Below are 22,778 nucleotides of genomic sequence, written 5' to 3'. Positions count from 1 at the left end.
TGGTGAAGGTAAAATTGGAATGAGCTCCTTGATAAATCTTAGTTTTGAGTAACTTGCTTTGTTTTTTCAGGGCAAAACATACCTTTGCTGCCACACGGCCATCTGCAGTATTGATTGAACAGCTTGCAGTGTGTGTTGTCAAAGGAGAGCCTGTGCTTTTGGTTGGTGAAACAGGAACTGGCAAAACTTCAACAGTTCAGTACCTAGCTCACATTACAGGTAAATAATGAGTGAAAATTGTAACTTACATGAAGATAATTTAAAAAACAACAAATGAACAAACCACAAGCTGATGGCACTTTCTATTTGTTTCAAGGACAACGTTTGAGGGTTGTCAACATGAACCAACAAAGTGACACAGCAGATCTCTTAGGGGGGTGAGTCACTGACCACTGTTCTGTCTGTTCTGTGTAACAAATGGGCAGTATCTGTTTAATAGTAGGATGTGTGTCTTAAGAAACATGTTTGCATGCAGGAACCCTCTTGTCCTTGCTGCAGAACAGAGCAATTTCACTGAATTGTGTGCAGAGCCGTGTGTGATTGCGTCATTCAGAAACACAGCCCGATGTCTTTAAAAATGGCTAAGTTGTTCAACAGAAATCTGATGTAACATTCACTGGACATACTGTTTGGTAGTATTACAAATATTTTGCTTGTCAGAGTGCTCCTGTCTTTACAAAATCGCCTCATGAGGTACATTTAAATATGTGCAATTTTACATGGTTTGTTAGTTGAGTAAAAAACTTCAGAAACAAGGCTTCATCCATGCAGCATATTGTTGTTACAAGTAACTGGTTTTGGGGTTGTTTTCTTTTTTAAGTTCACAGATAACTCTGTCTCACATGAGGAATTACTGTTTTGCTTCTCTTCAGTTACAAGCCTGTGGATAACAAGCTGATCTGGCTCCCTCTGCGAGAGTCTTTTGAAGAACTCTTTTCTCAGACATTCTCTAGGAAGAAAAATCAAACATTCTTGGGACACATTCAGACTTGCTACAGGCAGAAGCGTTGGCATGATCTGCTAAAACTAATGCAACATATTCATAAATCTGCTATTAATAAAGAAGTAAAAGAAAATGCATCTGGTAAGACTTCAGATGGATCAAACACACGTTAGTGCTGAACCACTGCAGAGGGTACATAAATAATGGTGACTTCTGTTCTTTTAATTTGGGTTTGTTTGAGGTTTAGGGGGTTTTCCCTCCCCCTATATTAGATCTTTTTTTCTGGTTTTGAGAAATGCAATGTCAACATTGCAACAAGACATTCAGAACTCTGTTAGAATAGTGATTGGGTTGTGTTTTGTTTTGTTTTTCCTTTTTCTAACTCATCTCTGCTGTTAGCTATGCCTGACAGTGTGGAGGTTGACTTGTCTGCCCTATGGTACCCTTGACATCTGGTCTCCACTCAGCACTTGTTTGCTGTGCTGGTGAGCAGTCCTGGTTGGTTGTGTGTCAATCTTCTATGTGAATGCATTCATACTTTCAGTCCTGAAACCTGCTTATGTCTCACAAATATGTCCTATTTAAAATACAAAGCAAAGCAACAACAAAAAACCCAAGCCCGAAGTAATAACTGTTTTAGGGTAGTAATAATTTTAAGAGCTTGCTTTTGCCTTGGTTCCTCTGGCAGTGATGCTGACTTGCCTAGTGTTTTCTTTTGTTTCTATGGGGTTTAGTTTCCAAATAGGTTTTTCCTTGTTTTATACTTCACAACCCATTTTGGGGCTGGGGCAGCGTTGATACTTTGTCTTGTATGGAGTTGTGTCTGGTTCTAGACCAGCAGAATAAGTGAAGTTGTAGCTTTCATTCAGTTTGGGTTAAGTAAAATTAATTATGAACTTTATCTCCACTCTTCTTTTAAGAGATATTAAATGAAATGCCCACAAATGTAAAAAAAAAAAAAAAAAAAATAGGGTTTAAAGACTAGTTAATCCAAGAATTGACAATGCTAAAATAAAGATAAACTGAAATAAAGACAAGCTGAAATCTGTAACTTGCAAAGTTTCTTGAGGAATTTTGGTGCTGTATGTAGCTCAGTTAGTGATTTTTAGCAAGTAACTGAAATCAGTGCTATAGTAAGTAATGTTGTAACTGATAAGCATCAGTGTGTTTATTGATACTGAAGTGTTCATTGTTAATCTGTTCTGTCATAAGGGTTATAAATTTGGATTTATTTTTTTGACGTGTCTTTCTCTCTCTGGAAATCAGTGGTAACAGTCATGCTGGAACAAAGTGCAGTATAAGTGTTTGTTCCTCATCTAGGAATGAATAGCAAATTATCTGAACATTATCCACATATGGGTACAGTTAAATTTAAAAAACAAAAAACCACGCACACAAAAACCAAAACAAGATTAAATTATTTTTTTAATTTGTGGTGTGTCACCTGCAGGACTTGAATGTTTTTGTTGCTCAAGCTTGCTTTTGCCTCTGTGCTGGAAACAACTTGATTAAAGTGCTGCTGTCAGACATTTTTTTTGTGATATTGTTTGGATGGTCCAAACTTAAATTTTTTTTGCTTGCAGGCTTGCCACTGAAGGAAAAGTGGGAGGCATTTGGTCTTAAACTGAATCACGCTCATCAACAGATGAAAATGACAGAAAATGCTCTTCTCTTTGCATTTGTTGAGGTATTTAGGGATTTGCATTTTGGTGCTAGGAGGAATAAGGAGAAGTATTTAAAAGTCTTTGCAATCAGTATTATATAAATAGCTTCCTGGCAAGAACCTTGCTGTGAAGTAAAATGTGTTCCATGATAACTCATGAAACAAAGTGTGCAGCTTCAAGGAGGCAATGTTTAGATGGGGAGTGGGAGAATGTTTTGTGGTAGCACATTAAATCAGTGCTGTATAATAGGAATTAGGACTGGTATGATAAAAGAGTATGTCATACCATCTTTTCAACTGTATCAGATTAGAAAAAACTTGACCAGTCTCCAGTAGCTCATGCTTCTGTCTAGGGATTCCTGTGAAAGATTTAATATTAAGGATTGATTATTTATCTAAAAGTGATTTTTCAAAACATTTCCAACCCATAATATGTTTTAATGACATTAAGTGTGATTAGGAGAAATTGTGAGGTATATGCATGCTTGCTCCTTGTCACCCTGTTAGTCTGAATATATGCACTCAAATTTCATGTAAAGTGTGTAAAATGTTGACCAGTCCTCTATAAAAAATGTATGTATGAATAGTTGGAGAACCTTTGACTTAAATATAGTCATGTTTTAATTAATATAGTCATCGTTTTAATTAATAAGGTACAGATTCCATAGGAGCATAATACTGCTTGTGTCTTTGGATTAACTGTCTTTATTCTATGTGGTGTCAGTGGTAGGTATCACCAACAGACAGCATTGCACAAATAAGAGATCTTAAATCTTACATTTGAACCAGTCAAACTGGTGTCTGATGTAATGGTGTGATAACTGCCTGACTTCTGTGACTGGCAAAATAATTGCTGTTATTGAGAGAGAGCAGTAAAACTGCTATTGCTGTAAAAGGTTTGGAACTGCCATTTGTCTAATCAAGGCACAGAGTGCACACCAAGTATTTCCTGTATCTGAATGCTTCAGTTGATATATCATTGCTGGCAACATGATTAAGAAATTTGTCTTATTTTTAGGGTACTCTAGCACAAGCAGTAAAAAAAGGAGAGTGGATTTTATTGGATGAAATTAACTTGGCTGCAGCAGAGACTTTGGAGTGCCTGAGTGGTTTATTGGAAGGATCATCTGGGTCACTGGTGTTACTAGACAGAGGAGACACAGGTACTATTTCTATGCTTTCTTTTCTGTATCTTGGTATCCAGCTGACTTCCCTATCCTATGTAGCTCAAAATAAATTGAGCTCATTTACCATTAAAATGAATGTGTGCAAAAGAGTGATGTGCTCTTTGTAGGCTTTATAGTTCTTTGCAAGAAGTCCAAAACACTGGTGTGTTCTCAACAGCACTGCAGGGGCTGCTGTGTAGGAAGTTAACTCCTTTTACAGATGTAAAGGTAAAAAAATGCAGTTGCTGAATGCTGCTCTCAAGAGCTACAGACAGAGGCAAGTGTTGTGTGAGCATCCTGGGCTGGATTTTCTTCCTGGCCAAGGGAAGCACTGGCTATTGTTCTGAAAGAGACAAAAAGAGTTGCAAGTTTAGGGCTTACATAATTTTTGAAACATTTTGAACTAAATATGTGCTGGTTTGGCCAAATTTAGAAATATATCCTCTGAGAGAAGGCAGGTCACCACCCCTCTCCCACCAGGTTCGGGGAAAATAAATTTTCCTCAAAGGAAAGAGATAAAAACTCTTTATTTACCAAACACACAGGGAAAGGAAAATAATGCTAAGTAATAAAATCTCTCGCTGTGGAGAAAAAACCTGGGAGAGTGTTCGAGTCCTCCCTTTGGTCTCCTTGGAGCTGGGGCTTGGCCCAGGGCCAGGCCCTCTGTGCCTGATGAAAAGTCCTCCTGATGTGCTCTGATGTTGAAGCAATCCAGTGGAAAAGGGGCAAATCTGAAATTCCAGGGAAAGGGAAAATTCAACTCAGTCTCTCTCCAGAGAAAAAGGAGCTGAACAACTGGCCAAAAAACTGACCCGGGAGCAGCCAGCCGGGTGCTTCCTCCCTCCCCCGCCGCAACTGGGAAAAAAAAATTGCTGTGTGTGACCTTGAACAAGCTGCAAACTGCTTTGAAAAAGTTTTGCTCAGTTTTTCCTTCCCCCTCTCAGGCTCAGTTTAGAGTCATAGAAAGGCACAGGAATTAATTTCTGGGCATAGGCAGCGATATGGGATACACATCATAAGGTCACCCCAAGACATTTGTTAAAACATCTTGCTATGCACAAAAAAGTCAAGGTTTCACTTGCCTGTGGCTGTTGTGAAGATGCAGGTACTTCTGAGAAAATCATGTGGGGTTCTCTGAAAATTTTTGCCACTGGAATTTTTAAGGAATTTTAATAGTGCAGCAATAGAAAGTTGCCTTAGATAAAATATACCTTATTTAACATAATAAATATCCAGTGTTTATTGTGAACCTTATGTCTTTTATTTCTGCTTTACTTTAGAGCCTCTTGTCCGTCACCCTGATTTTCGCTTGTTTGCATGCATGAATCCAGCTACAGATGTTGGAAAGAGAAATCTTCCTCTAGGAATAAGAAACAGGTAGGAAATAATGATTCTGGGACAAAATAGTCACTGTCTTTTTCAGAGTTTAATTAGTTTCAGGAGTTGACCAGAATGCCTTATCTGAAGCCTGAGGATACAAATCTGGACTCAAATTTACTGCCTGTGAGAGATGCTTTCCACATTATGGTGAAGGTTTTTCATGAAATAGAATCAGCAAAATACTTTGGTGAAGTAGCTGAGCTGTGAGCAAGTGGTCTAGCAGTAGTGTAGAGTGTTGTCAGTGGGGGCAGGAAATGATTATTCTTCACAAGCTGTCAGTACCTGGGAATGCTACTGCAGCAATTTATGTTCCTGATTGGAGTAATAAAGACAGGTAAGTGCCTTGTGTCTGTTTAGCAGCCTTTCTCTTGATAACTCAGAAGTGTTGATGATCCTTGCAAAAAGCTTCATGTCCAGTCTCGTTCACTAAAAAGAAGAGGATTTGCATGGTGGCGCAGGTGTGTGATACTCAAAATATTTGGTGTGTGGTCTTAAAACATGTAAGTTGTGGCAAGGAAATTGGAATTGTGGCGGATGCATTCTTCAGTGCCATCTACCTTCCTGTATGCACAGATCTCCTGCTTGATGCAGTTTCCCTCATGAGTGCCAAAAGTTGCATGTATAGTCCCTTCCCAGATTCCTAAACACTTTGCAAGACTGTGGAGATGCACCACCTATGTGTAACTAGTCATTTGTAGTTTCCAGTGGCAAAGCAAGGTTTTGTTGCTATTGGCTGTCTTGCAGAATCGTGAAAGGAAAGAAAGTGATTGTAATACAGGAGAGAGTCCAGCATCAGCATAACTTGCTAAGTTTAAATGAATCTGTATTTCTATTTGTCAAAAATACCTACTACTATTTGTCAAAAATAGCTACAGCTACAATAGCTACAGCTGTGTCAGTACTGCATTGTTCAGGTATCTATTGCAAATTGTTTAAAATTGTAATTTAAGTCACATTGTTCACTTTCAGTCTAAGAAACTAATTCAGATAAATTACTTGAAACTATTAGTAATACCTTATTTTTCAGCTGCTCTGGTTCTTGAGTCTGTCTGTAGGTTTGACAGTCTATAGGTCTATAGCTTTAACTACCTGTATTCTGTTACTTAAAAATTTAAAATGTTACATGCCATGAGATTTATATATAACATGATTTTTCAATATGGTCAGGTGCCTTAAGTGCTACAGATTGATTTGATTCTTTCAGGTTTACTGAACTTTATGTAGAAGAATTGATAAATGAAGGAGACTTGCAGATTCTTATCATGGATTATCTGAGAAGCTTGAATGTGAACAAAAGCACAGTACAAGGAATTGTGAAGTGAGTTGACTGTAATCTCTTATAATTCTTGATGAAATAAGTCACAAAAAGAAAGTATGTAACTGTAGTCCGTGGCTAGACTGCTTTGGGAAACACCGTAATGCTCCCCATGGAGCAGTTGGCATAGCTTTAGGAAACAGAAGAGCATGGACATTCATCTTGATTCTGAGGGTTTCTGTACTTGTGGGAAGGAGATTTCTATTTTTTATTAATTCAGAATTGTTTTCTTGGTGGCACCAGTTAAAAAGTATTGTTGTTTCAGTCCTGTTTCACATCTGAGAGACTAAAATGGTTTGTTGTATTTGTCTAGAGTTACTTTTCTTTCTTGTAGTGTAAGGTGAACTATCTCACATTTAGAATACTTGGAGTTTATAGTCACTCCCTATATATCAAGCTCTCTCAAAAATACAGTTCTAAAAATACTCTGTTGCTTTGCTTCACTGATTGTACAGATGGCAGAGCTTGGCATGGCTTTCCCAGCCTGGAGCTTCTAAGAAAAGTTCCAGTTGGGAATAAGCTGAGGTGTTCATACTTGGGTTTGAATTCCTTGTAGCAGTGGTCTGATCAGTAACAGCTCTGTGTAAATTTGTTTTTGCAGCTTTTATTTGTCTGTGAGAAAGGAAGCAGAAACAAAGTTGGTGGATGGAACTGGCCACAGACCTCACTACAGTCTCCGTACCCTGTGCAGGGCATTGAGATTCGCAGCGTCTAATCCGTGTGGCAGCATAGCGCGCTCCCTGTATGAGGTGATCACCTGTGCTAGCATTTGTTTCAGTGTGTATTCACTACAGAGGTTGTTTGGGTAAAAGATAATCCTCTCTAGGTTCAGTATTGAACAGAAATGGTTCTTTAGTCTGTATCTTTTCCCCTACTTTTCGTATTTATCACTGAAAATAATTCTTCTTCTTAGGGTTTCTGTTTGAGTTTCCTGACGCAGCTTGATAGAGGTTCTCACGCAGTGGTTCAAAAGCTAATTTGCCAGCATATAGTCTCTGGCAACATCAAAAGCCTTCTCAAGCAGGTAGGCAACTAAGATTATGAAGAGCTGTCTGGTATTTAAAGTGGAATTTATTTTGAGTTGTCTTCTCTCCTTTTTTTCCTCTACATTTCCTTCTTGCAGTTCTGTTTTTCATTTTATAAAGATAAGAACTAGAAAAAATTAGTACCATTCTTCTGTAGTTTTTCACTTTGCTTGAATGTTTGTATGTGAGCTCATTTATTTGTTTATTTATTCAGGCTTCCAGCACTGTGGAGTGTGGGCAGCTTAATGCAGTGGCTCCAACTGTAAAGCTTTCACAGACTTTTGAGGAGCTTTCTCAGGCTTTATATTTTTAAACTCTGAATGCAGAACATATGGATATGAAGAAGCATCTGTGCTTTGTCTTTTATGGGAAAGGAAGAATATCACTAGTGCTGGGAACCGAGCATGAGTTTGCATGGGGGATGGGGAAGCCAGTTTAAGAGATGGGTATTGGTTTCAAAATAAACCCTTTCGTACTGGAAAATGTGTCTGAGCATAAAAAGATTAAAGCAAAGTTCCTGCCTGAAAATGCCCTTCAAAATTCAGTGCTAGGCTCTTGAGACATTTTTATCTTCATGGCACTGGCAAAGATTCCTGCTTCATGACCCTGAAATAATCTGGTCAGGTTTTTCCTGTAATTTGCATTCTGTGACAGTGCTTATTGCAGGAGTGCTCAGGGATTGATTTAAAATTTCTTTACAGCATAGGTAGCAGTGGTGTAACAGTAGTTGTTTTCATTAGCAAATTGAAACCCGTTTGTATAATCTGTTATTTCTATCATGTCTCCTTAGCAAATACCAAAACCCCAAGGAGGGAGTTTTATACTTATAGAAGGATACTGGATTTCAGCTGGGGACAAAGAACCTACAGTAGATGAGAGTTACGTGCTCACCCCTTCAGTTAAGCTTAATCTGAAAGACATTGTCAGGGTTGTGTCTGCAGGGTAAGTGTTTCAAGTTTTTAATTAAAAATATAGGTTGAATATGTTTGTTTAGGCCTTGAGTGTTGGTGCCCCTCTAAGTCTATGAATAATGTCTATTTTCCTTCTACTTTACAGTTAACTTTTCATTATAGAGTGACTTGAAATTTATACATCTGTTTCTTGTTTTCTTAAAACATCTTGCTGCCATACCTAGTTTTATTTAAATTCTGATCTAGAAATTTGCAGTTAGAATAACCTGCTTATTTCACACTGCCATGAAAAACTTCATGGGTAGCTGTTAGCACTTGGGAGTAAAGTTATTTGTATTTGCCTGTTAGTGTGTGATCTTGGATACCCTAAATGAGTGAAGTGGTGGTGTTTTGGTAATGTGGTTTAATAATGTTGACACCTTGTGTGTGAGAAAGGCATGGCTCCTGCTTCTAACCCACTATTTTGGTCATGGCTTTTAGGACTCATCCAGTACTGATTCAAGGAGAGACCTCTGTTGGTAAAACCAGTTTAATTCGCTGGTTGGCTGCTGCTACTGGGAATCATTGTGTAAGGATTAACAACCATGAGCATACTGATATCCAAGAATATATTGGCTGTTACACATCAGATGCCTCTGGAAAGCTGGTATTTAAGGAAGGTAAGTGAGCATGTTCTATATACTCCAAATTCCTGTCTCATTTCAATGGCCGGGGTTTTTTTTCTTCTTTTCTGCTTAACATATCTGGTTTATTACAATGGAGAGATGACCTGTCATAAAGTTAGTAGTTGCACTTTATTGGTAATCACTTGTGTGAATTTCGTTGAATTCTGAAAAGTTCATGTCTGTCTGATCATGCTTGTCCTATTGGACCTAAAGATGGTAAGTCAACAATTTAAACAATACTGTTGCTTCCTTCTCTAGATCAGTGTTTATCCTGAATGAAAATGGGTTGCTAAAAGTATCTGAGTGCGTGCTTCTGTTAGATTTGCTTGATAAGATTTTTAACTTGGAATTTTTCTGTTCCCCCCAAGGCATTCTCATAGATGCAATGAGAAAGGGCTACTGGATTGTTCTAGATGAATTGAATTTGGCTCCCACTGATGTTCTGGAGGCTCTCAACCGCTTGTTGGATGATAACAGAGAGCTGTTCATTACTGAGACTCAGGAAGTTGTCAAAGCTCACCCTCGCTTCATGCTGTTTGCCACACAGAACCCTCCAGGTCTCTATGGTGGCAGAAAGGTCTGTATGATCTATTTATTTGGGTAGGTAAGACTTTAGGGAATTAATCTCTCTCATACATAAAGTGTGATGTGAGAACCTTTTGATGTGTAGCAGCATGAATCTCAAGAGGGAGGGAGTTGAGGTGGCTGTGGACTGTCAGTACATCTGGCTTCTGTTTAGGTGAGTTGCTTGTTTCACAGATGCAGAATTTCTAATTCATTTTAGGTAGTTGAGATTTAAGTGATTTAGTGAACTGGAGTTCATGTGTATTTTAAGTGACTCAGCATTTCTTGTCCAAGAGCACTGGAAAAGAGATTCTACTTAGGCTATAGAAGTCCATTTTGTACTGTTTTTTGTCTGGAATAGGTAATTTTCTTTGTAGTGACTGGTATGGTGCTGTGTTTTGGATTTGTGATCAAAACAGTGTTGATAGCACAGGGATGTCTTAGTTATTGCTGGGCAGTGCTTGCACAGCTTCAAGGCCTTTTCTGCTTCTCACACTGCCCCACCTACTTGTGGAGTAGCATGGGAGTGCTGGAGAAGCTGTGAGGGGACACAGCTGGGACAGCTGACCCCAGCTGACCAAAGGGATGTTCCATGTCATATATCAAAACTCAGCAGTCAAAACTGGGGGGAGGGGGAGGAAGAGGGGGATGTTCAGTGTTTGTTTCCCTAAATAACACTGGTGTGTGATGAAGCCTGTATTTCCTGGAGATGGCTGAATACCTGCCTATTGATGTGAAGCAATGAATTAATTCCTGATTTTTCTTTGTTTGCACACGCACCTTTTGCTTTACTTATGAAACTGTCTTTGTCTCAGCCTAAAAGTTTTATCACTTCTATCATTCCAATTCTCCCATTGTAAGGAGAGTGAGCTTGTGGCTTTGCAATATTTAGCTGCCTAGGCCCTTAAAACACACAATCCATTTTAAAGGTTTTGTCCTCACCCAGACTGTCTCTTGTGCTTTCTTTCAATGTTGATGTGTGTGTGTTAATTGGTATGCTATGACACTATCCCTATTTCCTTTGGATGTGTAGGGGAAGATCTATGAGCAATATCAAAGGAAAAAGTTCGAGCAGTAGTGTGGTCTCATATTTTAGGTTTTGTCCAGAGCCTTCAGAAATCGTTTTGTGGAGCTGCATTTTGATGAACTGCCAAGTGCTGAACTGGAAACCATCCTGCACAGGAGATGCAGTTTGCCACCTTCTTACTGCAGCAAGCTTGTCAAAGTCATGTTAGACCTGCAAGTATGAGAGTCTTCCTTCTTTTAGTCTAACAAATGCAAACATATTTCAAAGTAACATGTACAAAGTAGTAGAAATTCCTTTGAGGGGGAGGTATTGTTAGCTGATGGATATTTACAATTCTAAACCATGGAGAGAACCCACCAAGGTACAAATTTCAGTGGTTAAGACGAAGAATTGGAAAGCTGATGTCAGATTTGAGAGAAAGCTACGAGGAAAAAAACCCAAAAAAACCAGACATCTTGGGATTTGATGCGTAGAATTATCCCTTTCTCTGGAGCCAAAGTACAGTACTGGATTTGTAGGTGTCTTTGGGTCACGTGAAATTTGGTATTATTTCTAAGCAGCAATTTTGGATATGTTTGGCCACTCCTGTATTCAACAGGCATTTGACACTTATTATGTAGCTAAAACTACCTCGTATTTGAAAGCAATTACAGCAGCACAAACTGGATTTTGTTTTATTCCAGGTACCTATTTTATTCTTAGTTGATTTTTTTTTAAATTATTAATGTTGTCGAAATTATTTTGTTCCTGGTGCTCATCAAATACCTGCCTAAAAAGAGTTAGTCTTTAGGAGTTGTGACTCTACTAGGGTTTTTTGTTGTTGTTGTTCATGGAATTTTCTTGTTACAACGTCACTGCAGAGAGTGGTGATTAGCTTTGCTTGAAGTATTTGGACGAGTTCATGAAAAAATAGCTCCCATTTTGTTCTTGTGTCAGTCTTACCGCAGAGGCTCGACAGTGTTTGCTGGGAAGCATGGATTCATTACCCTGCGGGATCTGTTCCGCTGGGCTGAAAGGTACAGGTTGGCAGAACAGCTGCAGAAGGAGTATGACTGGCTTCAGCACTTAGCAAATGATGGTGAGCTCTGCTGCCCCAGCTTTTTTAAGTGTCTGTAGAATCACTTTCCAGCCCCACTTCTTAAGTGTAAATTTTTGTTGCTGATTACCCAGGTAGTAATTGCTTTCTCTCTTCCTCTGTTTTGCAGGTTTTATGCTTCTGGCAAGCAGAGTCAGGAAACAGGAGGAGGTGGATGTTATTCAAAACGTCATTGAAAAACACTTCAAGAAAAAAATATATCCTGAGTCTCTCTTCTCAGGGGAAAGTGTCAAAAAGCTACTGGGTGAGTTTCCTATAGGGACCCCACTGGTAGATCTCTAGGTGTGACTGAAGCTGATGGATTGCTTTCTGTTGTGCAGCTAAGTCTTCCACGTGGATGTCAGTAATGGACAGAGATTTTAACCATGTTGTCTGGACTCAAGGGATGAGGAGACTTGCCATTTTGGTGGGACGAGCCCTGGAGTTTGGTGAACCAGTACTGCTGGTGGGAGACACTGGGTAATCCTGCTTCTTGTGATGTTCTTGGTAGTGCTTCACTGGCTGCTGAGTTGGGGGCTTCAGTGAGTGCTTCTTTGATCTGGGACATTTGAGCCTTTCTCATGGCAGGCTTGCAACTGCTGTTTTTCACAGTTCCTTTTTGAGGGGAAGCAATTGCATCTCGTTTAACCCAAGTCTTTGATGGGTTTATCTGCATTGTATAACTACACAGAAGTTATATAAAAGTAGTAAAATGAAAATGAGCTGACTTCTGTCCCCATCTTTACAAGGTGCCCTGTAGCATCTCAGTGTGCCTCACTGTAGTGCCTGCTTTTGGGGTATTGTGGCATTTTTCTCTTTGAGAACACATTCAATTTACATGTTTTAAGAGCTTGAATATAGCCTTGCTACCACTTCTCCACCTCATATGCTGTAGAGGAGGTCATGGAAGTAGATAATGTCTGCTTTGTGCTGGTTATAAATTTGTAGCCTAAATTTTTGTAGAAGAGAAGGAAAGAAAAATGCAAGAAAAGAGAGAAGAAAAATTTACTTGGGTAGTAAATGAAAACTAGGTACTCAGTGCTTTATTTCCTCGGACTTAGGCTTGGTCCAGACGTGTAGCAGTTCTAGTTCAGTGAAATGTTAGGCTGGTTGGGTATCTGTAAGGGCAAGCTGAAAAAATTTGACTTTCAACATGCAGAAATGTATCTATGCAGGTATTGATTTAAATTTAATTAAAGGCCTCTTGGGCAAGTCAGCAACAGTTGTGCCAAAGACGGCTTCACTTTGCATACATTTCTTTAAAGGAAAGGAGCAGAAGGAAATTTGCGTGTTGGGCCTTTGCCTCATAGCTCTTCAATGAAAGTATGAATCCTGTCCAAAGTGAGCTGATTGTTTGGTTTTGCTTCTTTTTTAAATTCATCCTTTTTAATGAAATTACTTCGTTGCAGGTGTGGTAAAACTACCATTTGTCAGATCTTTGCATCATTAGCAAATCAGAAGCTGTACTCAGTGAATTGCCACCTGCATATGGAGACATCAGACTTCCTGGGAGGGCTGCGACCAGTCAGGCAGAGGTCCAAAGACCAGGTTTGTCTTGCACCAGTAATAGCTTGGATGGTGGGACCATGGAAGTAAAAAGTAGTGGTTATGACTTTACTTCTTTTTCCATTTCTTAGGAGGAATCTGATGGTTCTAGACTCTTTGAGTGGTGTGATGGACCTCTTGTTTTAGCAATGAAAGAGGAGGGGTTTTTTCTCCTTGATGAGATTTCTTTAGCTGATGATTCTGTACTAGAGCGACTTAACAGGTATGTCTTAAATGTGGTAGTACTAAGCATCCTCAATGTGTCTGTTCATTATCCAAACATAAGTGGGGTAAATCTGACTTCTTTTAGGCACATTTGTTTCCTGGCTTAGGTGAGGTGTTCTCTTGCTAAAAAGGACAATGGTACAAATAAAACTTAAAATCTCTAGTTTACCATCTGCAGTATTAATATTTTCAGCCTGTCAGCGAGCTCTTGAAATTATGCCTCTTGTCAAATCCCAGGAACAAAATCTAGTTATTCCCCTCTTTTGTGTGTGTCTAAAAAAAAAAACAAACCAGAACAACTAAAATATAAGTTTAACTTCATTATCTATTTGCAGTATCCCTCATTTTAGTCTTTTCTGTTACCTGTTATATTGGGTAAACGGAAGTTTATCCAGGCCGATTAATGTGATTTTCATTTTTAAGTGACCTTTTGAAGTGTGGAACAGAATTTAAAATTAGCAATTTTTTTTTATCCATTTCTCTAGTGTTCTTGAAGCTGAAAAGACATTGGTACTTGCTGAAAAAGGTGGTCAAGATGATGAGGAGAATGAGGTAGAACTATTAGTTGCAGGAAAGAAATTCCGCATCCTTGCAACCATGAACCCTGGAGGTGACTTTGGGAAAAAAGAGGTAAAGTCAAAACATCTGGAAATACAGCATGCATCTTTCTGGTTTTACTGGCCATTAAGTGGTTGGAGGTGCAATGCCAAAATGTGTCATGCCAATTCTGGCATCCAGTGCTTTCTAGTTGGCATCTGCTTCATCACTCTAAATGAGGATTGGGGTGAATCTGTTTTCTGCCACTTCCGTGGGCTGTCACTTTGGCATTATAAATGACTACTCAGCAAAATGTCAAAGGAAGCTTCAGGCCTCTCAATACTCAGGCTTAATATGTAGAATACTTCAAGTGCAGGATCTGTGACTTGTGAAGCAAGTAAATCCAGCTCTCTGGGGTAGTACGAAGTTGTGTAACAGATTGTTCTCACTAATCCTATTCAGACAGTGATGGTCCTCTTGTGTTTCTTGGTGAATAATGAACATCACATCACAGAAGATCTTTTTCATTTATTGCAAAAAATGGTTTCTGAAGTTGAGAATTAAGTAATTTAAAACATGTTAAAGAAAACCCATAAGACAACAAAACCCTGCAACTTTTAAGCAGTGTTGGAAGCTAGGTCTATAAAAAAGAACCAGAAGCTCTTTTACTCAAAACAAGATGGGTACTCCATTTAAAGTGGTTTCTGGAATAGAGAACCACTCATTGTGAAGCCATGTGTTTAAACAGGATTTATTTCTGCATTGAATTTGTGCTACTAATTTTTGCTTGACCAATTCAGCCAAGAAAGAGAGAAAGTAGAGAAGCGGGTTGTAATTGAAGACAAATTTCCATGTGGTTTTCTTTTAAGCAAAGGGAGATTACAGAGCCATTGTTTGATACATGATGTCCTAGAATGAAATGTAGGTTTGGTGGTTGCAAACCAGCTCAGTTTCTTCCCATATTCCTTTGAACTTCCTTTAGAACACATTTCCTGCATTGATACCACTACTAGAAGTTTTAAAAATCCTCCTTTTTGCAAAGATTTTGCAAAGTGTCTCTGTCAAAATTAGAAGGAAAGGTCTATCTTGTTCACTTTATTTATTGTTTACAAGTGCAGTGACAACAAGGCTGTTGTTAACAGAGCCCTAAGGAAGATGATGTAATGAATCTTTAATTGCTCTGTTACTCTGCTTGTTTGCAGCTTTCCCCTGCGCTGCGCAACAGATTTACAGAAATATGGTGCCCACAGAGCAATGGCCGGGATGATTTGGTACAGATTGTAAAACACAATCTTCATCCAGGATTGTCTCTGGGTGCAATAAACCACGAGGGTAGGTATTTCTCTGTGTTGGTATTCAAATACTGCTAAGAAAATAAGGAGGTTGGAGGCTGCCAACCTTTCTTCAGAATTTATACCAGTGTGACCCTTTCTCTGCTACGTTTTTCCCTGAGGACAGTATGATATATTTTGGAGTTTGTTCTTCCCTCACTGTGTATGTTACAGCCAGAAGTAGGTTCAGGGCTGTGTTTACTTCACCATCCAGATAGCTGAACTATCCCCAGCCCTTCAGTGTCCCAACTTGGTTTTAATGTAGAGTGTTGAAAGACTGGACACTTCACTTTCTGCCAGCAGCTTCACTGTTAGTATTAGTCACCTGATTCTGTCTTGTTACCAGAATTTAAAAGGATCTGTAACGACAGCTCAGGCATGAACTTACTCTTGTGTTATTGTTTTTCTAGGATATAGAGTACCCATCCACATTGCTCATGCAGCTGTACCTAGAGATGTTTTTACAACAGTGTAGCAGATGTGACCAAAACAATTATTTTACAACTCAAATTTATTTGGGTTTGTGTGTGTTTGTTTGTTTGTTTACATTCTTTTTAGGGGCAGACATAGCAGAACTTATGATGGACTTTGTTGAATGGCTGACTAAACAAGAGTTTGGTCGCCAGTGTATTCTCAGTGTGAGAGACGTCTTGGCCTGGGTTAATTTTATGAATGTCATGGTAGAGGATGAGTCGGGTTCTGCCAAGGGATGTAGCCGCCTTAACGTTTCCCCAGTGATGTCTTTTATCCATGCTGCATGTTTGGTGTATATTGATGGAATAGGATCAGGTAAGTCTTCAGTGCTCATTTGGTAGCAGAAAATATGAAACTGTGTATTTGTATTAATATTTTTTAGTCAAATGCAAACAAAATGCTTTGGGGCAGCATGGGACTCTTCTGAGAGAAGCTTTTACTTCTATTTAACAATCTCTATGTCATGTGCCTTTTCTGTGTTTCAGTAGCAAGAGTTTGAGTAATACAGCAAGCTAAAGTAAATTAGAGGGATTAATAATATTACAAAGGCTAGCACACAAGTAAAGAAAAGCTGTATTTTCTATTGAGTCTTCTGAGCTGATACAGTACTTAAGCACATGAGCACATATTAATCTCTCTATCCCCCACTCCACATATGAGCATCTGTCTGTGCTGGCCTGTACCATGCACATAGCTGAGAATGCATCTTTGTGTGTTTGGCTGCTGGCCCAGCTAATAAATAGTAGATAAGGGAGAGGAGGGAAAGTGAAAGGCACAAGAAATGCCAGAAAAGAAAGCCTGGGGGAGGCTATGGCGAGGGATCAGGGTGGTTGTGATGGTAGAAGAAAGGGAGTTGGAAATACGATGCCCTTAGTTCTGTTGCTCACAGAGCAATCTGTCCATGGTAAATAGTACTGGAAGCACTGTCAAGCAAATACATTAAAATGAAATAAAAACCTGCATGCACATGAAGGGATTGAGTTTCTTGTCATAAGATGAATGTACCTAGTTATGTTTTGAAGCACACTTAACTTTTCTAATTACAGGTACAACATCCTGCTCAGCTGACATGGCTTTATTAGCTCGTGATAAATGCCTGACATTCTTAAGTGAGAAAATGAGTCAGTTCTTTGAGCTGACTGATTATCAGAAGAATGAACTAAAGATTTATGACAGAACAAAGGAAAAAGAGTTCGTATGGATGGACAACTTTATGGGAATTCACCCATTTTTTATTCCAAGAGGCAAGAGACTGTGGGAGTGGGTGGACATTTATTCTGTGATTTATATTTTCAGTAGTTTTGTTATTCACTAAATCTCAGTAGGATACCTGAACCATCAGAGAACAATTTATTGGTTCTTAAGCCTTAGAAAAATGCCTTTTCTGCTTCCAAGTGTGTAGATTGCAACTCAGTCACATTTATTAAGAAGACACATCTGTTCATTCCCTTTTTTCATTACTTCTTAATGGTTAATGGGCTAGTTTTTATAGACTGTTTTTTGGTGCAACAAAGCTTTTTTTAATTTGGAGTTGTGATTTTCTGTCACTTCTGCATGCTCGGAACGCCTGTTAACTTCCACTAACTAAAGCTGTACAAAGCATGGAAAGCAGGGGTCCTAAATACAAAGCTAAACAGACTGGAGGTTAATGCCTGGCCTTGCTCTAGGCTCTCAAAGATTTGCTACAATTTTTGCAAAATTATTTAGTCCCTGCTTTTCAGTCCCTTGTGGGACAAATTAATGCAAATGGAATTAACAAAACACTGCTTCTTACCCTTAAAATGCAGTGACAGGACTAAAAATTGATGACTGTGAGCTTTCTAACTCAGCTGGTTAGTTTTTAGCACATGGACCTATGTGTTCCTAATGCTGTATTAATTGTTCATATTTGAACTTTCTGGCATTCATGGATTGTGTTAGTCATGCATAAAATTGTGCAAAGTAATGCTTTTTGGTAAGTTGCTTAGAGTTCCCCTCTGCTGATTAGATCGCAAAAGGAATCTCTTGGGATCCCTTTCATACAGAGCAGGTATCAAGGTGTGTAGGATGCCTTGGTGATTAACACCTTGTATACCTGAGCAATGCTGTATTACACATTTGGGGGAGTGATGGCCAGGGAGCTATACTGGCAGGAATTTGGCAGACAAGCTCTGTGCTCTCTCCCCACTGTATGCCATAATAACAGTAAAGAAAAAGCAAAGTTTTAATTAAAGGGGTGTTCCTTCACAGAACTGGCAGTGTATGGAATAGATTAATATGTTATTCTGGAGCATGACTGTATTGTATCCCTCAGTGTCAATTCTTCAAGAGCTGCTTTTGTGTGTTAGATCCACATGACTGAAGTGCAAGGACAGATTTATGTTTTTTCAGGGATAGATGCCTAGTTTAAATCATGAACCAGGAGGCATTGAAGTTTCATGCAAAATAAATCATATATCTGTATGCTTTTTTTGCTAAATTCAACATAAATATATGGAGATGGGCTGAGATGCAGCTATGGGTCAAACAGAAAGTGTGTGTGCCTGATCTCTGAGAATGGCATATAAACTGGAATCTCCATTGCTTGCTGTACTGAGATCAGCAGTTTACAGACAGAGTGAGCTCATTCAGAGGCACACTGTCAGCACCTCCAGCATAAACATTCTGGTCTAATTGTTTTCTGGTTTACTTTTCCTTTGTTTTAGGCCCTGTTCTCCAGAGGAACAACACGACAGATTATGCTTTAAATGCTGGGACTACAGCAGTGAATGCACAAAGACTGTTAAGAGCTCTACAGCTTAACAAACCTATTTTGTTGGAGGGCTCACCAGGAGTGGGCAAGACCAGCCTAGTTGCTGCCCTGGCAAAAGCCTCAGGAAACTGTCTTGTTCGAATCAACCTGTCTGAGCAAACGGTAGAATAAAATATTATCTTCATTACTCAGTGTTTATGGCAGGGTAGAAGCCTTGAGTAACTTTTAAAGTGCAGTTCTCTTCAGCACTGTCTCTGAAATGTCAATTCTTCCTTCTTGGTCTCAAGATAAAACTGAATGGGAGGGGGAACCAGAAAGAGCAGTAAGCTTCTGAGAGTGAGTGCCAATTCCCAGATATTTCTGTTCTTTTCAGGTGAAGTCATGCGTATCTTTGTCTACTGTGTTTTTCTTGGCTTCTGCAACATTACTTGAAAACAGCTTTAAGGCTTTTTAGCTTTTCTGTTCCAATTTAAATTTGTGTTGTTAAATATAGTAGCTGGTCACTGGAGTCCTATAATGGAAAAGCTTTTAGCATTTTGCAACTACTGAAAATTTTTAAATAGACCTAAAGTGTAGGTATTAAAAGGGAAGGGAGAAAATGTTAAGTAAAGTTAACAAATGCTGTTTATGAACTTCTGTTAAATTTTGTAATTCCTCAACTCCCCCATTCTGTTCTTTACTCCCAAAGGATGTGACAGACTTATTTGGTACAGACTTGCCTGTTGAAGGTGGGAAGGGAGGAGAATTTGCCTGGCGTGATGGACCACTGTTAGCAGCATTAAAGGCTGGACACTGGATTGTATTAGATGAGGTAAATTCAGGACAAATAAAATGGAATGTTCTAGAAGAGCAAATTTGGTGATTTGTCCTGTGGAATAAATACCTTTGAGTGACGATGCCCTCCCTTCATGGAGGCAGGTGATGACTAGATTTCTTTGAGACAAGAGGACAAGGGTTGAATCTCAGCTTGAATTGCTGCAGAAAACCAAGGATAGGTTTGATTTACATTTGAAAGTTTTTAGGGAAGAGTGTCAACAGAAGTTTTGGGGCAAGTGTCTTCCATGGATACAATTTCACTGAAATAGAAGGTGTTTTTCTGGGACTGACACACTGTGTTGGTTACTTATTTGAGATGGAGAAGAGTTCCATCTTGCCAGTATAAGCTATCCTGCCACTGCAGGTTTGTTCACGTACCATGTAGCACATGCTTTCACGCGTGTGTGTGCACAGATCTGCCTTCTTGGCAATATGCATTCTAATTACTTTAGAGTGCAAAATCTTCAATTCTGTAGCCCCTTGCCTACCTTCTTTACCCCCACTATTGTGAAGAATGCCACTTTAAACAACCACTATAATTAAATAGCTGAGACTGCCTTAATTTAAAAAACAAACGAACAAAATGCTCTGAGTGCCACAAATCTGTGAACGTAAATTCAGAAGAAACATCTTGAACGTGCAGCTTTTATGATGGAGAATTGTTTTGTTATCACAGTGGAAAAAAACAGTACAAATAACAAGTATAAGGGTTAGTTGCTCTAGTGTAATAACAGGCTAGCTGGTGGTAATAACATGTGCTAGTTCTAGAACAGCAATGAAATGGAATTTTACCTTCTAGATATCCCAGATTATTAAACCAGAGATTATTAAACTAGACATTATGCAAAAATGTTTTGTGGACCATTAATATTGTATCCTTATTTCTTTCCTCAGTTGAATCTGGCTTCTCAGTCTGTGTTAGAGGGGCTAAATGCATGCTTTGACCACAGAGCTGAGATTTATGTTCCAGAATTGGGAATGAATTTTCATGTACAGCACAAGACGACTAAGATTTTTGGATGCCAGAATCCGTACAGACAAGGAGGTGGAAGGAAGGGTCTCCCCAAGTCCTTTCTTAATAGATTTACACAGGCAAGCTTATTTGTTTGGTTTACACTACATCGTGATCCTGTCTTTTAGGTTTCTGGGTGTATAAACACTCTGAATTCTCTTGATTTTATAGGTGTATGTTGATCCACTGTCAGCAGAAGATATGAAGTTTATTGGGAATACATTGTTTCCTGCTATTGATAAAACTATTATTGCTAAAATGGTTGCTTTCAATAACAAGGTAAATATATTTTAATTTCTTTTCTGTAGAAGTAGGCAGAATGCAGTAAGACTAGAAAAAAATTAAGTCTAATGTTATATTTCCAAGCATTTTTATAGAGAAGTGTGTGGGTAAAAAAAGAGGGGTGAAAGTATATGCAGAAGAAAGTAAAGAACACCACTAAACCTGGTACCTGAATTCTTGTACCACAACAGTCAGATGGTTGGTTGATAACTGACGAGGCGTTGGTTTTCATGGAAGATAAAACATTTATACACAGGAGAAAGTAGTATTCTGTGACCTTGGGTAAAATCTCTTGTGTCAGCATCTTACTGCATATTCATTTATAAGAGGGCAAGAGCAAATTGGAAAATTGAGCTGAGTGTTAGAGGAATAGTAGGGAAGAGACAAACTAAACCAAGCTTTAGCTCCTAACATATGTTCAGCAAAGTAAATTCAGCCTGCTCTTTCAGTTGTCTCAGTCTTGTAAGCAGTACCAAGGCAGAAGCTCAGTCGAGTTTTTTAAAAAATATTTGAAGACCAGCTTGTGGGTGGAATAAAAGATTAGTTTTTAAATTACTTTTTTTTTTTCCAGATTGAAAAAGAAGTAATGGCTGAAAAGAAGTGGGGACAGAAAGGAGGACCCTGGGAGTTCAACTTACGTGATCTTTTCCGCTGGTGCCAGCTTATGCTTGTTGACCAGTCCCCAGGATGTTATGATCCAGGCCAGCATGTGTTTTTGGTCTATGGAGAAAGAATGAGAACCAGAGAAGACAAAGAAAAGGTGAGCCATGTGTTCTTCCTTGCTCTTCAGATGGTCAGGAAATATTTATAGAAATCCAAGTATAGATCTCCAATTTGAAGATTCCTTGCTATTCATTCATAGACATTTATCTCTTAAAAAAGAAAAATAGGTTTGTTTGGGGTTTTGAGGTTTGATATAGATATCTGCTCCCCAGGGCATTTGAAATACCAATTAATTAGTGTAAAAGCAGGCAGCTGATGTAAATGAAGACAAATAGAATAATCAAGGACTTAAACAACATACTCTTGTGTGGTTTTGTATTAAATAATATGTTTGCCACCTACTTATCCCTCTCTTGCTTAGAAATCCTGTGCTTTTGTTTAATTTCACAGCATTTAAATGGTATTAAACTGAAAGTCAGTCAGATTGTAAAACTGAAGTTACTGGCTGTACATGATGGGATATTTCCTCATGGGTTGACTTTCCCCTCCCTGTAACATTGTAATATTTTTCTGTGTTACTAAAGAGCTTATTTATGAAGTGAATTCTATCCCAGTACATTGTTAAAGAAACACATTGCTTACAGTATTTCAAGTCTCGGGAAACCATGATTAATGAAAAGGTTGCTGTGAGCAGCTCACACTCACATGGCTTGCTGCATTTTGAGTTAAATGAGCTTGTGATTTACTGTGTTAGTTACTGTCATACAGATGTGGAGCTGAGAGGAAAAGATACTTCAGATGTAAATCTTTAGAAGTGAATCTTTGGAGCAGTGGATAACTTGAACTGATAAGTCTCTTCTTTGCTCTTTTAACTGTTCTAGGTTATTTCTGTATTTAGAGACATTTTTGGCCAGGAGGCCAATGTGTATACAGGAACCAGGGAGTTTCACATCAATCCATATAATGTTCAGGTAAACTGTTGACAAGGGATTTTGTGATGGGATAGGGAAGGAAAAAACTTGCACAGCTAAACTCCCATTTGCCTCTGTTTGTCATCTCTTTCAGATTGGTTATTCAGTTCTTTCTCGTGGCAACTACATTCCTCATTCTGGCAGAACTCTCTCGCTTCTGCATCATTCACTGCAGTCCCTGGAGCCCATAATGAAGTGTGTGCACATGAGCTGGATGGTGATCCTGGTGGGCCCGGCAGCTGTTGGCAAAACCAGTCTGGTGGAGCTGTTGGCCCATCTCACCGGCCACCGGCTGAAAATCATGGCGATGAACAGCGCGATGGATACAACTGAACTCCTGGGTGGATTTGAGCAGGTAAATACTGGTTTGGTAATGTTTGGCAGTATTTCTCCTTCCCACCTAATAGTGGCCAGTCTGCAGTGAGTTTGTGTTTGTAAATGGAGCCTTGGCACCACA

At 39.0% G+C, this 22,778-nt stretch overlaps 1 protein-coding gene across 2 annotated transcripts in view; it reads left to right on the top strand.

Moving 5' to 3' along the window:
- The window catches only part of MDN1 (midasin AAA ATPase 1), a 94,766-nt gene that overhangs the window by 21,185 nt on the left and 50,803 nt on the right, over window positions 1–22,778 (top strand). For both annotated transcript variants that reach the window (XM_042016514.1, XM_042016513.1), the window contains exons 14-42: window positions 71–219; window positions 317–377; window positions 873–1,084; window positions 2,527–2,630; window positions 3,625–3,769; window positions 5,053–5,149; window positions 6,357–6,470; window positions 7,069–7,216; window positions 7,381–7,491; window positions 8,283–8,434; window positions 8,884–9,062; window positions 9,437–9,645; window positions 10,729–10,875; window positions 11,596–11,737; window positions 11,865–11,999; window positions 12,076–12,214; window positions 13,144–13,282; window positions 13,372–13,502; window positions 13,990–14,134; window positions 15,244–15,373; window positions 15,931–16,161; window positions 16,893–17,090; window positions 18,531–18,739; window positions 19,266–19,388; window positions 20,288–20,485; window positions 20,577–20,684; window positions 21,259–21,447; window positions 22,232–22,321; window positions 22,416–22,676. In XM_042016514.1, coding sequence (XP_041872448.1) covers window positions 71–219; window positions 317–377; window positions 873–1,084; window positions 2,527–2,630; window positions 3,625–3,769; window positions 5,053–5,149; window positions 6,357–6,470; window positions 7,069–7,216; window positions 7,381–7,491; window positions 8,283–8,434; window positions 8,884–9,062; window positions 9,437–9,645; window positions 10,729–10,875; window positions 11,596–11,737; window positions 11,865–11,999; window positions 12,076–12,214; window positions 13,144–13,282; window positions 13,372–13,502; window positions 13,990–14,134; window positions 15,244–15,373; window positions 15,931–16,161; window positions 16,893–17,090; window positions 18,531–18,739; window positions 19,266–19,388; window positions 20,288–20,485; window positions 20,577–20,684; window positions 21,259–21,447; window positions 22,232–22,321; window positions 22,416–22,676 — 4,396 coding nt within the window. The remainder of the gene's footprint in view (window positions 1–70; window positions 220–316; window positions 378–872; window positions 1,085–2,526; window positions 2,631–3,624; window positions 3,770–5,052; window positions 5,150–6,356; window positions 6,471–7,068; window positions 7,217–7,380; window positions 7,492–8,282; window positions 8,435–8,883; window positions 9,063–9,436; window positions 9,646–10,728; window positions 10,876–11,595; window positions 11,738–11,864; window positions 12,000–12,075; window positions 12,215–13,143; window positions 13,283–13,371; window positions 13,503–13,989; window positions 14,135–15,243; window positions 15,374–15,930; window positions 16,162–16,892; window positions 17,091–18,530; window positions 18,740–19,265; window positions 19,389–20,287; window positions 20,486–20,576; window positions 20,685–21,258; window positions 21,448–22,231; window positions 22,322–22,415; window positions 22,677–22,778) is intronic.

Source organism: Corvus kubaryi, unplaced genomic scaffold (assembly GCF_017639235.1).
Source record: "Corvus kubaryi isolate FWS band 111438036 unplaced genomic scaffold, C.kubaryi_AGA036_p1.0 split3-73, whole genome shotgun sequence".
NCBI classification, from domain to species: domain Eukaryota; kingdom Metazoa; phylum Chordata; class Aves; order Passeriformes; family Corvidae; genus Corvus; species Corvus kubaryi.
Note: the sequence above shows the minus strand (reverse complement) of the source record. Positions and strands in the feature narration are given on the sequence as shown.